Genomic DNA, 17,549 nt, shown 5'->3' on the forward strand with positions numbered 1-17,549 from the left:
CTGCCCTCTGTGTGTGTCTGGGGGTTCTGGTACAGATGTTCGATGCGACCTGTGTTGAAGGAGCTGGAACGACGCAGAATGCCATGAACCTGAGAGGAAAAAAGTACACAGAATTTAACCCAGTGGTACCACCCCAGTAACCTGACCTGTACGCTCTGTTACCGGTGCCTTGGATCAGTGATTTGGGCCTGCATGGTACAGTATGTATGTACTGTACTGTATACGTGGACTGAGGGGGGCGGAGATGTGAGGAAGCTCTGCTCCGAGCAGATAACGAGACCTGGTTCCAGGGAGTCCATTACCGCGAGGACGCTGTGCCCCGACCTCACTTCCTTTATTCACTGTGGACTTCCTGCCTGCATGCGTGTCCCTCTTTAATGCCCCCCCCCCTCAGCCTGGAGCAGAGCCACTTCCTCTCTGTTGAGGAGAGGAGAGGAGAAGGCTGGGGGTATTGTCGGTGCTAAATGTCCAAAGGGAAATCAAATCATTCCACTACAGTCAGGACAACATAAGAGCCAGTGCAATGTAAAAACACATACAAAATCGTTAGGTGCATCAGTGTGTGTGTGTGTGTGCGTGTGCGTGTGCGTGTGCGTGTGTGTGTGTGTACATGCATCCTTAACCACTTGAACCCTAAGCCTGCCTATTCTGGGGGGAATATTCGCCAAAAATAGCCAAATCTACAAGCTCACAAGCTTGCGAGCTTATGGATCGTCAATTTTTGGTGATTAGATTTGGTGTAGACGGAAAAAAGTACAGTTGTAACTCAGGTCCATTTTACTAAGAATAGAGGGTTAAGTGGTTAACCGCAAACATTCAGTGAAAATAGCAGATCTACAAGCTTGTGAGATTCTATTTTCAGCACAGAGATTTGGTGTAGAGGGAAAAAAGAGACGGACAAAGTAAAGAGCCCTGGGGGACCCCAGTCAAATAACAATATAGGGTTTAAGTCAAGTGGTTAAGCGAGCATGGAGGCCAGTCTTTCATGGGTGTGAAATCACCACAGAAGACTCACCTAGTTGCACTCAGTCAGCAACAGCTTATAAACCTCTGGATCCAGAGGCCATGTTGACTTTGCTGTGCTCCCATGAACAGTGTGTGCGCAGCAGGTGAAAGCGAGTGACCTCACTCATATGGCCATATACAATAACAGCCATTTCCTTGTTAATGGCCCGACCCCGGGGTAAAGGGTTAGGGGTTAACGGGCTCAGCGTAACACAAAGGGTCTTATCAGAGTGAGGTGTGAGTCAGTCCACATTGCTGAATTACGTCAGGCTCTCTCCAGCTCCACCGGCCTGATATGACTGGATTCAGCTTATCAGGGGAATGTTGCACTGTGTGTGTGTGTGTGTGTGTGTGTGTGTGTGTGTGTCTACATACAAATTTGTGTACGTGCATGACATAGTGTTGTAAGGCTGTGTGTGTTTAAGCACACGTACATCTAACAGCAAAAAATGTATATGACCAGTGCATAACTTGTCTAGTGCACTCATACAGTCAAGTAACTCATTCTGGGTTTTTTTCTCACAGAATCGCACTGTATGCGTGTCTGTGCTTGTGCATACGTGCATGCATGCGTGCGTCGTGCGTGCATGTTTGTCGTGCAAGCATCTGTGGTCTGGGTTACTTCTCTCACCTCGTAGCCCTTCGCCAGTAGGAACTCAGCCAGGTAGGAACCATCCTGAAACAACAAACAACAACCGTTAGCCCTCTATCAGACCATATACAGTACTTATTAAAATGTGTGTTTATCAAAGCTAATAAGGGCCTGCATATGTGTGTGTGTGTGTGTGTGTGTGTGTGTGTGTGTGTGTGTGTGTGTGTGTGTGTGTGTGTGTGTGTGTGTGTGTGTGTGTGTGTGTGTGTGTGTGTGTGTGTGTGTGTGTGTGTGTGTGTGTGTGTGTATTTGAGATATTGACATGAGCAGCCCACACACTGGGTCTGTTCAGAGAAACTGCACGCCACTGAATGCTAAAAATGGATCCCCTGTTGTAGGGCAGGGTGATATGACTTCAAATCAATATCACGATGAAGGATTATTTAAGTGAAAATAGCAGATCTACAAGCTCTGCGACGCATTGTGAGCTTGTATGCCACCATTTTACAACGAAGTACAATACAGGGTTTAGTGGTTAATCAATTCAGTCGATTATAAACAGTCTATTAGAATTATTTCATGTTGATTTGTTAATATAAGAAATACAGCAAATTTAATTAAAACAATATGTTGATTATTCGATTAAACTTCATGAGCAGGATTAAGTCAGTTCTAAATATCGGTTTTGGTTAATTGCCCAGCTCCATATGTATCCATAAGCACAGAGAGATGTGACCAAGTAGGAAAAATACATCATGCTATGGGTAGTTCCAGTTTGTGTTATTTTTTATGCTATGCTGAGGAATTGAATACATAGGACCACAATGGAAACAAGTCCCCAGGATATTTTTGTGTTATCCTTTTAGCCTTAATGTCTGACTGTACCTTGTGCTGTTTACATTTCTGACTAATAAAGTATCCAATCAATCAAAAAACCAGCCACGCATTTTGGTCGAAATGGGCTTTCAAGCCATGCTCAAATCACGATAATGCACACCTCAGTAATGCTCAAATTAAGTATGACTCATCATTACTGTAAATACAGTATCACGCCGCAGACATTGATAAAAAAATATATAGAAATGTCACCACATTTTCATGGTAACAGACACTAATCTCATCTGTCTACCTAACATTAAGTTGCAGTGCTAAACTTATGACACTGCCGGCGCACAACTTATTATAAAACCCACCATTTAGGATCCATAACAACTCAGTAAAAATAGTTAACAGCAAATCGGTCGCCATTTATGAACACCTTCAATGAGTGGACAGAACACAGACAGGACATGTGTGGAGAGAGCATGGAGCCGTCCTGGTCTGTTGCTAAAGGGGTGAAATGTTTCTTGTATCTTTCAGTACCCAGCACACCATCTCTCTGCGCTGTCACTCAGCAGACATCCATTTTCATTAAAGCCATTCCGAAAAAGGAATCACTGATGTCAAGGCTGGCCCTCCAGTGGTGCTAACATAATAAACCCTTCCATAGCCCTCCTCACACATCATATTGTCCAGTTATTGAATGGTTCAACATCCATGCAGGTACCATGAGTCAGGAGAAATGAGCAGACGTCGGACCAGGCTCTCTGTGTGTGTGTGTGTGTGTGTGTGTGTGTGTGTGTGTGTGTGTGTGTGTGTGTGTGTGTGTGTGTGTGTGTGTGTGTGTGTGTGTGTGTGTGTGTGTGTGTGTGTGTGTGTGTGTGTGTGTGTGTGTACACCCTGTCAATAAGGTCTTGTTCCCCTCACCCATGTTAACTCGTCTTTTTTCCCTGCTCAGACTTTCCGACCGCACATTCTGGAACACTCTGGAACATTCCGAACTAGTCATGGCATTCATCCTTCCATTCCCCACACACATACGCATATACACACTCCAACAGTTCCCCTCCAGATCTAGGGGTGATGGCCAAGGTGGAGCGTAGGGAACAGAGGAAGTAAGGGGGGCTTAGAGGTTGGAGGTCACCCAGGAACGTCCACTATCAGGGACATAATGGTATTTATTTTTAAACAGAGCTTGCGCATGGGCACAACTATCGGACCGGTACTGCCAGTGGTTCCTGTCATGAAAGCAAAGAGGGCACTGTTCGACCCTGGCACATTGGAAAACAATAAAACCCACCTGTTTATGGAAAACTGTAAACAGGTTTACGGAAAACTGTAAACAGGTACGAGACTGGTCACTGGCAATGTTCACTTTACCAAAGCATGTGCGCTATAATTCTGAGAACTGCCATTTCCACCGTGAAGCCTGGGTACCATACAGGCTGAGTGGCGCCCTGGCTGGGGGGGGGGGGGGGAGGGGATGGGGCACCAATGCAGGCCTGGCATCCCCCAAACCCCCCACCCCCGCTTGCACGTCCCCACGGCGTTCAAAAGCTCCGGCCAGTGTCATGTTTTCCTGCCCCTGTGCCAGGGTCAAAGCGTTCCACGCCAGACCGATGTGGAAAACAAGCCTGAAGAGCCGCTGCTGTGTTTGAAAACAAGAAGCTCCTTTGAGGCCGCATTAGCCCATAAACCCTGGCCTCACCTCGCTGTTTCCTGTTATGGGGAGCCTGGTGCGGGGGGGGTGGGGGGGATGAGGAGGGACACACACACCTGCCAGTTCAGTGCCATACCACAAAATCCCAAAAGACTTGTTTTGGCCATAAACACAATGTGATTGCTCTCCTCTTCAGCTAGACCAAACAAAAGCACCTCAAAAGGTCTATATTTGGAATTCGGGACACCAACGCTTAGACAAGAGATTGAGTGAGTGTCTGTTGCATGTGAATGTGACACACAGAGCGACAAGTGATCCGTGGTGAGATTGACTGACGATGGTCCAGGACCCAAAAGGTGGGCTGTGAGATACTCAAAGACAACAAAAATGGAGGAATACTGTGTTATTTAACGTATTGGTTGCCGATTCCATCATCCAAGCAAAACTTGGGTGTTAATTTTACACTGTCGGAGAGCCACAGGGCCATTCATTATTCTTCTGGTATGGACGTTATGGGACAGGTTTCCCTGCAGGGGGAGCAAGAGTTGCAAAAAAATTGTCACACAGGTACAGGTGTGACAGCCTGTAATCATCACCACTAAAACATAAAACAAGAGGCCAAATGAGCTCATTAGTGGTAATAAGGGGTTTACAAATGCAGTAGGCAGTCTGCCTAGATCCTCCATTGACATTGTGCAAGATTAGAAAAATGTAATTATTTGACTTTTTTGATGACCTCTGTATCTGCAATTAATTGTGTCCTGATTTTTAACCTCTTTCAATCTGGCATCGCTATTTTGGGCATGTAGTTACAGGTGAATTCTTTCAAAAATAACAGATTTACAAGCTCACAATGCATCACAATTTGAACAGGGATTAAGTGGTTAAATGAAAGGTTCAATTTACGTTTACTTGTTTATTGTACAATTAGTTAAATGTTCTTTTCATATATTAAGTTAAGTTTAATATAATACTTTTTGTAATTATCAAAATGTTGTGTTTATTTTTATTTATTTGTTTGCTTATTAGTTAAATGTTCTGAAATAGACACTACTCTGTTTTGAAACTGATTATCAGAAAGTTTTATTAAAAAAAATATATAATTTGGACAACATTGGTAATCGGCGGTCTAGCTCTAGGAACTTCCAGAATTGGAAGACCAAAAACTATAATCTGGCATCGATTGGGCTCTAGTTTGGAGAATTCCAAGTATGCTCATCAGAAATGTCTCTGAGTGCTACGGTGCTCTGAGCTCCAATCATCATGTCAATTATTGTCATTATCATCATCACCATTGTGCCGCTTCATTAAGAGGATGCAGGAGATGGCTCTCTCACTGTGTGTGTGTGTGTGTGTGTGTGTGTGTGTGTGTGTGTGTGTGTGTGTGTGTGTGTGTGTGTGTGTGTGTGTGTGTGTGTGTGTGTGTGTGTGTGTGTGTGTGTGTGTGTGTGTGTGTGTGTGTGTGTGTGTGTGTGTGTGGGGTAATATAAACTCATGTGCAGCATGTACCTTACTGACCAACATGAGCGGCTGATATCAGAGATCTTTTTTCAGTCTGGCAGAATAACACATTAGCATTAGACAATGACAATAATAATGATTAATTCATCACTGTAAAATTGCCATGCCACCCCACAAGAGAATAGAAGTGAATATGAGATGACTGTGGACATAAAAGGTCTGCTATGGCCATTTACAGCTAGTTCGGCACCCCCTGCTGGTGGAGAAAAGCGACAACCTGGTCAATCCCCATGCTCTGCCAGCGGGGCAGTTCTTCAAACTTTAACCATATGAACTCTAGCCTAGCGTCCTTATTCTGAGGCAAACATTCGGTTAAAGTAGCAGATCTACAAGCTGAGTGCTCACAATGTCGCGCTGTGTGTGAGATGCGTGTTTGGAGAACGGCCATTTTCAGCGAATAGAGGAACAAAGGAGCGGACCGAGTATAGGCCCCTGGGGGACTCCGGTCAACAAAGTACATACCGTAGTAAGTAAGTGGTCATAGGGCCTCAATTCTCAACAAGAGAACTAAATAAAGAACAGAAATGCTAAGCCTTAGCATTTGTATATGTATGTCTATCTAGACATGCAGTTCATGACTGTGTTTATTTGCCAGTGTGTACGAGTCTAAATGAATGACTTTAATGTGCTTTCTTTAGACCACAGACAAAGACTGCCAAGCACACTGTGCTGTTCTCTGCTGCACTGTAATTAGAGCTTAATGAAGCTGTAATCAGAGGCCACAAATCACACACACGTCACACATGAGCACACATTTTACGCCTGATGCTCACACATTCAAAGACACACACGCATGCACACGTGCCTGTTCAATACGCACAGAGCAGTGAAGTGAAGCCGTGGGCACATTCGAGTATGAAGAGGGGTCCAAATGTCTCCCCATCCTTCAGCACTTAACTCAAGGCGGTGTCACTTTAACAAACGAGCAAGCGCGTGCTGAACTCCCTGGTATCAATGTGCTTCTGCAATCAGGCGCCCTGAGCGGGCCCACGCTCCACACAGGAAATCCATTACTTTATGACTTCTCACAATGGGGAATCTCGCTCTCTCTCTCTCACACACACACACAGCTACCGTTGCAACAAACACCCCTAAGCTATTCCCATTCCCACTTCTATTTCATAAAAGGTCAGATTCATGACAGCAGGATATAGGGGATGACGGGCCACCTGGTCTCTATGTATAAAGTCTTAGAATAACATGGAGACCAGCTTCGACTGTAGTCTAATGGCCACATGAGCTGACAAGTGATCCATGGAACTAATAGTTTCATATAAAAGGTCCCAATAAAGTTCTTATACAGTCACTACGGTCAGAAAGGTCACTTGAAGACTACTTCTCATTTAAGGTGATTTATTATTATTTTAAGATGATTTTTTCATTTAAATACAATACATTTGACACTTAAATATAAACTGTATATTTTGTTGATATTCAGGCAAATTGGTGGCCTGAATTAGACTATAATCGCACTATAGCAGAAACAAATTTCACAGCATAAATAATACCAAATTGGAAACAATAGTGGGTAAACTATTAGCATAGAATGTGGATTTGACATTTTACATTGTCCAAAATAATTTAAAAACTGAATTATGTCAGACATATCAGAAGAACTGTATTTGAACTCTACTAATAGCTAAAAAGCCACGCTTTTTGTTGTCTAGTGCTGCAAAGCAAAGCAAAGCAAAGTTTGTTGTTTACCCAGGGTGTCGGACTAAGCACGAAGCTTGTTTCCAGCCGGACCCTGCATGGAAGCCTTGCTCAAGGGCTATTCAGCGGTGATTCATGATTGATGTGATGAATTGGGGAATCGAACTAGGGACCTTCCGGTAACAAGGCCGCCCCTCTAACCACTAGGCCACCGCTGCCACTAACACTAAGGAAAAGCGTGGAAACTGTTGTCTACATAGACCACTAGTACATAGGCATTGAAACTCACAGCTAAGGACTAGCGTTGACGCTCCCTGTGTGAATGGGGCGCAAGGCAAGTCACTCTCCCAAAGTTGGAAACTAAAGAGCCAGCACTGAAGTCTGTGTAAATATAGATACAACTCCAACTTTCATTTCAAATTGAATTCCAACAGTTAACCGTCTCAGATTAATTCACCTTACACTTCACTATTAAGTAGCTATTCATTCTTAACCGTTCCTCTCTGCAGCAGTCTACTTAATGAAAAAAGGACACTTTCTCTGTTTAAAGCCTGTCAACTGTCCAGCTTTGGTTATGAGGTGGAATCGGCCATGGAGGAACCATCCCAAGTCATCAGCAGCCATTATGAGCCTACAGAGGAGATCTGTGCATGGATTCTTAGCTTTATGATTATTATTGCTGGCGCTCACACAGCCCCTCTCCTGTGTGTGACTATTAGTGGACTGAGTGGAAGGCGGGGAGGTAGAGAAGCAATGAGAAGACTATGAAACACAAAGGGCTGAGGAAAGGAGCACATCAAACAGCTTGAGGGGGGTGTATCACAACACAAGCTCTTGTTTTCCTACCCGGATGAGTCGAGGAGTGAAGCAGGAAGCTTAAAGCCAAAGTAAAGCAATGCCGGAGAGGCAAGCAAAGAGTGCAAAGCTGGCCTTCTCATAACCCTGATCGTAAAACAGTGGGCCGGACCCCCTGCCCGGCCCAGTCTTGGCACACAGGTGGTCTCCTATAATTCACACGTCCCCCTGACCCCCATGTCTCACCCAATCGCAGCCGTCAAATACTCGGGACTAAGTAGCGCTCTGCCTGGCAATTTATGAACAGTAGTTACCCGAGCAATTTACGGTATCACCGTGACCCAGCGGCCTGGCTAGTAATGGGGGGGGGGCCGGCCCACTTTTTGAGATGGTCTAACCAGATGCCTGCCTCTTGTATGGGGCTTCAGCATCAGCAACAAGGGCCCCTTAGTCCTCCACAACTCCTTCAGGGGGCGGAGATATATCACCACGACCGGCAGAATAAAAATGAAATAACACTGTTATTCTTTGTTTTCTGGTAGATGGGGAAGGGGGGAGCCATGGGAGAGTGCCGCTGGACGGAGGAATGCGAGATGCTGAAAATGACTTTCCAAGACCTGGGATCGTCGGCTCTCCAGGGATGAATTCTGGAAATGGTCAGCTGACAACTTCCTACCTTGTACCGGAAAATATTCCCTGAGCCACTGCGTATTCCCTCCACCTCTGATGCATATCACCTCCCAAACACATCCTACACAGTAAGGTTATCGGTGTTCCTTTAACTCGGACGGCAAGAATGGACCCAAATGGACGGTCCATTTGGACACATTTGTAACCTCTTGTAGACTTAAAAGGTAGGGTAAGTGATTTTCTTTGGTTAAAATAAGTGTTAAATAGCTCTATATTCTGATAGTACTCATTGCTATAGAGTGTTTGTTCAGTAAAAGGAGTCTCCTTGTCTCTCCAACTCTTTATAAAACAGAAAATGCATTTTCGTCAGTTTCAGTTTCATTTTCAATTTTATCCAATCAGGATAGAGAACTCAATCAGGATATAGATTAAACAAGTGAAATTGGAAGTGATGACACTAAGAAATGAGCAGGCAAAATTGGAACTGGAACACTATAAAAATTACACTTAAAAATGGGTACTTTCTCCTGATTGGCTGAGATTTTGACACCTACCGGAAAATGTATTTTCTGTTTATTAAAGAGCTGGAGAGACGGGGAGACTCCTGTTACTGAACAAACACTCTATAGCAATGATTACTATCAGAATATAGTGCTTTAACCTTTTAACAAAATACTTTTTGTTTTAACCAAAAAATATCACTTACCCTACCTTTAAGTTTTGCCCTCACTTCTCTTTCACTTAGAAGTTAGATAACATGGCTGGCTGCAAGGCAACGAAAAGTGTAATGACCAAAATATCCATCAACATGTCTCTTTCTAACTGGGGACATGTCTGGATAGTGATGGTGTACCTATGCCAGGGTTTGTCAAAGTGGGTGCTGTGACACCAGTACAGTGGTACCACGGAATACTTTGATCAATTTGGATCCCCTAACCCACACTTTTATCAGCGTAACCAATACCTCAGGTTGAAAATGTTAAGCATTTACAACCATTATTAACTACAACCATTGTCCTACCATTACCTGTCAGCAGATGTCAGAGGCTAGACTAGATCTACCTGCCTGATCTGCAGGTAAAAGTTGTCAAATGCAGCAATGGCACCATCATGCAAACTAGCAAGGCAATTTGAAACAATTAGCCAGCATCAACTCTAAAGACAATGTATGCTTTTAGAGAGTGAACTCACAAGAGTGAAATCACAAAACAAAAAGATAGTGAATATGCTTTCATGTGTGCACAATCATTTATATTTTTGTCACCATCATCATCTTATAATTGTAATAATCATTAAAATGATACAAATAGTTAATCATACAGTTATGCCAAATGTCAAAGTAGTAAAAAAAAGAATGCCATGAATATAAGGTGCTAGAGAGACACCCGTCTATCTCAGTACTTGACTTTAAGCAAATTTCTCATGTGGAATTTACATCATTCAAATATCTTCTGATGGGTAAACATTCTGTTCTCATGCTGGTTATCCATTAACCACCAATACTCAGTGCAGGTGTTGTAGAGAAGCTTGGGTATTTGCAAACTAGAATGTGTACTGATTTTGTTTTAATCACTGGATAGTGGATATATTTCTATAATCTCTATGGCCATCCCCAGTTCCCCACAGATCCTAAAACCGCTGATGTTAAGGCCACTAAAATCGTGGGCTGTACGCTGTACACACCAAGCACGATAACTATAACGATAATTATGTGAGCGTCCACTGATGAACGATACATTCTGTAAACAGTGGCACCAAGGATGTCGGAGCCCACACGTGGAGGAAGGGAGAGCAAGAGAGCGATAGATAGATAGAATCTGAATATTAACCCATTAAGACCTACGGCCGATTCCATGAATGCCTTCTAAATCAGTAGTTGACACTTTCAAGATTTTTTAATAATAATAGTCTACTCAATTCCGTTAATAAAGGCAAAACTATCTCTGATTCCGAGGGGCGGTACCGATTGTATCCCAGATGTTTCCAGCTGGATTTTGATTGGCTGTCAGTCTATCATTCATACAGTTAGTAAGTGAGTAAGTACAATCATAAAATCGCTCTGAAAGTGATCCTTTTATATATTGTTCACCACTATTGTAGTTGTTATAGTTGTGTGGATTCTGCCATCCACACAATTTTTAATATACCGGTATTATATTACGAGCGAGATATTCACTTACAGGAGAGCGCCCCCTGATGTGATCACAGTGGACTAAGAAAAAGGAGCCAAAACAAGTTCCTGTTTCTACACAAAAAAGGTGAAGGAAAAAAAGAGGCAAAAGCAAAGAAATTGGTGTAGCAACTCATAATGTAATAAAGGCTCATAATGTAATAACAGTTCATAATGTAATAAACTAAATGTAATAAAAGCTCATAATGTAATCAGCTCATAATGTAATAAAATCATGAGCGCATAACGTAGTAACAGATTTTTGCATAATGTAATAATGTGTTACATTAAGAACCTTGCGTAGCCGCTCATAATGTAATAACAGTTTGTAACGTATTAACGGCTTAAATTGTTGTTTCCTGGCAAATATGATGGTCAGTATCGGTTCATAATGTAATAAATTAAATGTAATAAAAGCTCATAATGTAATAAAATCATGAGCACATAACGTATTATGTCAGTATCATTTTAGTATCATGGTCAGTTTCATGTCAGTATCATGGTCACCATGATACGTTATGCGCTCATGATTTTATTCAGTATCATGGTCACCATGATACTGACCATGATATTGTTATGATACTGACCATAACTAACCATGATACAGACATGATACCAACCATTATACAGACCATGATACGGAGATGATACGGACGCGAACTGCCTATTCCCATACTGTGTGTGTACCGGAAGTTGAGAGCTGGGTAAGTCCCGGGAAAGACGCACTGTGATTGGCCAGAAGTCACTTTGAGTGGCAGTTGGGGCAAACGCAGAGCCACCAACATCATTTACGATTCTGTGCCTATCGGTACATAACTCGGACGGCGCTTAGTCGACTAGCAGACCATCGGCCGGTCGGCGCGGGGACTCGCGCCGGGCGCGCCTCAAGGTCTGCTGAGTCGGCGCGCCTCCGTCATGGGCCAAAACTATACTTTAACGCCGAAAAAAAGGAATCGCGGATGTTTGAAAATGTATTGTCCCAAGCGGGAGTCGAACCCAGACTCCCAGTGGTAGTGGATTAGGAGTCTAATGATTAGCGAGGTGCGCCACTGTGACCGGTACTATGCAGGTATTCGGGCTGTATTAGAATGTGACGTCCTAACTCTTCTAATGACCATGATACTGTCATGATATTGACATGATACTGACCATGATACTGACCATGATACTGTCATGATATTGACATGATACTGGACATGATACTGACCATGATACTAACATTATGCTGACCGTGATGCTGTCATGATACTGTCATGATACTGACATGATACTGACCATGATACTGACCATGATACTGTCATGATACTGTCATGATATTGACATGATACTGGACACGATACTGGACATGATACTGACCATGATACTAACATTATGCTGACCATGATGCTGTCATGATACTGACATGATACTGACCATGATACTAACCTACCTGACCTGGTGGAGACCTAAGCTCCGAGGAACACTTTTTCTAGTTTCCATTGAGGTCCTGTGTATTCAATTGACCATGATACTGACATGATAGATACTGACCATGATACTAACCATGACACTTATATGATACTGACATGATACTGACATTAAACTGACCATGATACTGTCATGATATTGACATGATACTGACATGATACTGGACATGATACTGACCATGATACTAACATTATGCTGACCATGATGCTGACATGATACTGACCAAGTGACCATGATACTAACCTACCTGATAGGTCGTAAAACAGGCCCCTGCAGTGAAAAATACCTCCATGCCAAGCTGAACAGTAATCTGAGAGTAAAGTTCATTGTCAGCAGCAACAATGCTATGGTTGGATCAATGTCAACATCTATTGTCTGAGAACAAGAATATCCAGAGAAAGCAGCACTTCCAGTAGGGCAAGTGGTGCTCTGCATGACACAACTCCACCTGTTCTATTGTGAGGGCAATGTGTTCATTTCATGTCCCTCAGCTATGGACAAATATCTCCTACAGTAGCTGACCGCATATTGCATAAAGTAATAGTAAAAAGTCGAGGGAGCAAGAGAACGAGAGAGAGAGAGAGCATGCATGAATAATCTGTTAACACAAGCCCTGCCAACCAAACAGAGCAGGGACAGGTGCACAGAGTACAGCAGGCACAGGGAACGACGAAAAGGAACAGATGAAGAGACAGCATTGCCCCATTGGGACGGCAATGCACCAATTAAGTATCATTTGTGATGTGGGTGCGATCTGTGAATAAGCTGAAAGGGTTCACATTGTAGTATTCTAGCTCTACCAGCAGTTAAGGAGTATGCCACCCTTATAATCAGCTAGTGGCAATGCAGTTATACCAGCATGGTTGCATGCCAAGAGATGTATTTGAGTTACAACCGGGCACGGCTAAATTTGTTCCAATGCCGTCATGCTCAAGTTGTTGCAATTACCAACACCAACGGCAAAGCATCTGTCAATTTGTTACATATGTGCTCATTGTAGGACGATTCCATGTGTTTAATGCTGCTGTGTGAATACAATCCTGAATGTGGTCCATATCAATTTCTTGGAAAGTGAAGATATTTAACTAAGTATAAACATTTCAACCATAACTTTCAAAAAGATAATGATGATACTGTACATATTATGACAAACCTGAACCAGTCACATAAATGAATTATTATTATTGTTCATTGGGAGAGTGGCTACACACCAAGCGAAGAATGCCACAGAAGTTAATCAAAATGACAATGAGTGTTCTAGGGCTGTATAATGAATGGAATATTGAATATATGCATCAATGCATGGGATATCAGCCATTCAAGGGAAAGCCAGGTCAAAGTACATTTGTGTACTTATTTATTTTTGTGTAGTTCCTACAAGGAAGTGAACTACACATCAATGGCAGGCAAACACAACCTGACACAGACAGAGATCAGCAAACACAACCTGACACAGACACAGATCAGCAAACACAACCTGACACATACACGGAAACAAACAGACCCACCCACCGCCCCCCCCCCCCACACACACACCCACCCACACCCACACACACACACACACACACAAATTCCAGTGAGTGTGTGTAGCGGTAGCCTACTTAATAACATTAACTTACTCCAGGACAAAATGATTAACATGGGATGTGTAACTAACCTGACACTTCTATCTCACAATAAACACCCAGCATCCACCAGAAAACTGCATATTTACCTAAATAAAGTCAAATAATAATTGAGGACGACATGTCATCCAGCTCCACAAAGAATGACAACTAAGAAAAACATTTAAACACTATGCTATTGTTAAAGGGTTAACTTCATTCATAACATGAGCCTAGTGTTGTCGTGTGGCTATGACTGTCATTCACCAGTTGAGCGCCAAAAACAGCAGATCTACAAGCTCAAAAAGGTGTCACGCCACGCTGCGTTGTGAGCAGTGGTGGAAAGTACATATACTTATAAGTACAGTTTTGAGTTATACTTTTTACTTTACTAGAGTCTTTCCAATTTGCAACACTTTTACTTCTACTTTAGTCCTATTTTATACATAAAAGCCTATCTAAGCTCACAACGCGTCACATCGCGACACACGTTGTGAGCTTGTAAATCTGCTATTTTCAAACATTAGTACTTTTACTTTTGGTACTTTATTAGCTGTAGTATACAACCATCGTAGACGTATTTATGATTCTGACGTTTTCAATCTACGAGAGTTGTAGGGTTCACGCTCCATGGAGACCTGGACTTTCTGCACTATGCCCCGCAAAATACTCCAAACGTGTACAAATTGAAAATAAAGGTGCTTACCTCAAAGCCCCAAATGTTAACTACTTCTACGGGGTATTAGTTTAATGTAATAATCCATATCTTTCAATAAATAAATGTTTTAATGCCGTCTGTGGCCGAACGCCATTTTTTCACCCTCGTTTACTTTCTGTTTACATTTAGTGTAATTCCGGGTTTCACCGGATGCGCCCCCTCACTAGCCGTCACTACTGCCCATTGGGAACTTCCGACAGAATCGGCCACAGACGGCATTAAAACACTTCTTTATTGAAAGATATGGATTATTACATTAAAATAATACCCCGTAGAAGTAGTTAACATTTGGGGCTTTGAGTTAAGCACCTTTATTTTCAATTTGTACACGTTTGGAGTACTTTGCGGGGCATAGTGCAGAAAGTCCAGGTCTCCATGGGGCGTGAACTCTACAACTCTCGTAGATTGAAAACGTCAGAATCATAAATACGTCTACGAGGGTTGTATACTACAGCTAGTACTTTATGTTGATGCCAATACTTTTGTACTTTCACTCAAGTAACATTTTGAACACAGGCCTTTTTACTTGTAACAGAGTATTTCTACATTGTGGCATTACTACTTTTCCTTAAGTAAAATATCTTAAGTACTTCTTCCACCACTGGTTGTGAGCTTGCAGATGTGCAGTTTTCGGAAAACAGCAGATCTACAAGCTCAGAAAGGCGTCACGCCGCGCTGCGTTGCGAGCTTGCAGATCTGGCAGTAGGAATCAGTGGATGGATGGATGGATGCTGCTGTTTCCAGGATCATTTACCTGTCCAGTGATGCCAGTTATCACCGCCACCTTCCTCTTGTTCCCCGGCTGTCCGTTGGTGGAGGAGCTGCAGGAGGCTTCCGTGCACTGAGCCATGCTTGAAATGTTAAAGTTGTTATTTTTTGTACTGTGCAGAAAAAATAAGACTTGTTCTTGTTGTTGTTGCTCCTGTCAGTCACTGTCACTTGGACACCGAATGATAGTCATCAGCAGCATCCGTAACAAACCGCACAAAAAATGTGACGCACGAGGAAGTGGACGCGCGGATCGGCCAATCGCATGAGGGCAAGTACTGAGACGCGGAGGAATCTTCACTAAAGACGAGACCAGACGCTCTGTGTCGCTGCATTTGACCACAGCGCCACCACAGAGTTATGGACGAGCGCCACACGCAGCATTTAAGCAGTTTTTTTATTGAATACTTTATTAACAGTTTGCAACAACAAAAAAGCACAGAAGTACAGTTTCATACAAGAAAGCACTATGGCTTGTTTCCATGGGGTCCTGTGTATTCAATTCATCGAAACATTGAAAGACAAATAATAAATTACAATAATATGCAAAAACATCATATAAATGAGTAGTAGGCTACGCCTAATCAAAAAGAAAAATATCTACAGTAAACAGTTGGGGGTGGGGGGCATTTCTGTATAAAGGGGACTTTTCCAATTCAATGCCACACACGTTACTTTTACATGATCTGTTTGATAACATTCTTCTAGCACTTTGTTGCATTAGGAAATTAAAGTGAATTGTGTTGTTATTAAATAGCTGATTTGACTGACATAGTATGACCAGTTTGACAATGCTGTCAAGCTATTTGATACAGTAAATAGATCTATACTTACTTATCCAAAAGGAAATTCCAGTGTTCAGGTAACTCACAACATGCATACAGGAAAGGTAGTAAAGTAGAATAATGCTAAGTGAATATAATAATGCACTTAATGGCAATACAAAATAAACAATACAATAGAGGAACAATCCAATATGCCATTCATGCATGGCAGTGCTAAGAATATAAAAGGGGGCCCGAACCGCTGACGTAGCGGTCCGGACACCTAGGCTACAATGTAGCCTGACAGCGTGTTGCAGGTTCGAGTCCTGATCCCGACGGCCTTCGCTGCGTGACACTCCCCATCTCTCTCTCCCCATTTCCTGTCAGCCTACTGTCCTGTCATTAATAAAGGCATGAAAAGCCCCCAAAAAAAATCTTTAAAAAGAAAATGAAAGGGGGAAATATGCCAAATAGCTTAATATGCAGCCGACTTGTATGATGGCTGAGGTGCGATATCATATAACTAAGTGTAAGATAAGAGACAATAATGAACAGGCAGTCATAGATCCACAGTCATACAGACTGAACAGTGGGCCAGCCACCAAAGCAAATAGGAAAAAAAAATCTATACATAATGCAAAACAGTAAGCTTGTGTTTCCCTCTGCTAGGAGCCCATGGTCGACTTGATTATACTTTTGTCAGGAATGTAATCTTACTGACCTTCTTTTGAAAGTGCACTGGAAAAAAGTGTGGACATGCTTCACGAAATATTGCATTACAGCTACAGCAGATGAGATTACATTCAAACATAATTCAGTATAACATCAAAATACCACCAAAAACACACATTCACATTCATCATTCATTGGCTAATCTTCTCTTGGGGAACATACAGTAAGCACAGTTTACAAAACAAGTGCAGGACTTTATTGTGTTTGATGGGTTTGGATTGGAATATAAGAAGATCGAAGCAGCCAAAAAAAACAAAAAACTGTGACATTGTGTAGCCAACGAAGCAAAAGTGGACAGAACTAACAGAAGTCCTAAATGTCACAATAACTACTGATTTATGTCGAAAATGTTTGAGCGGGATATTTTATGGCTCCCTGCGCTGCTGCAGAGTGTATTTCTGTATGGAGCAGATGTTCACAAACATCACAGACATTTTCCAAAATGTATCAGCTATGACTGTACAACCATTATGTGCATGTCCACATATTTATTTCATTTCTTTTACACAATTGTGCGCGCACGCGCACACGCACACGCACACGCACACACACACACACACACACACACACACACACACACACACACACACACACACACACACACACACACACACAATCTCAGCAACACAGGTTTGGTCACTGACTCTGGTG

General features: G+C 42.6%; 1 protein-coding gene across 1 annotated transcript in view; it reads right to left on the bottom strand.

The window, feature by feature from the left end:
• gmds (GDP-mannose 4,6-dehydratase) overlaps positions 1 to 15,615 on the bottom strand; it is a 167,546-nt gene extending 151,931 nt beyond the window's left edge. The window contains exons 1-3 of the mRNA XM_084067896.1: positions 15,389 to 15,615; positions 1,637 to 1,681; positions 2 to 89 (exon numbers count right to left, since the gene is read on the bottom strand). Of these exons, the coding sequence (XP_083924022.1) occupies positions 2 to 89; positions 1,637 to 1,681; positions 15,389 to 15,484 (229 nt within the window). The 5' untranslated portion in view covers positions 15,485 to 15,615. The remainder of the gene's footprint in view (position 1; positions 90 to 1,636; positions 1,682 to 15,388) is intronic.
• Between the last annotated feature and the right edge of the window lie 1,934 nt (positions 15,616 to 17,549).

This window comes from Gymnoscopelus microlampas (assembly GCF_963454915.1).
Source record: "Gymnoscopelus microlampas genome assembly, chromosome: 9".
Taxonomy (NCBI): domain Eukaryota; kingdom Metazoa; phylum Chordata; class Actinopteri; order Myctophiformes; family Myctophidae; genus Gymnoscopelus; species Gymnoscopelus microlampas.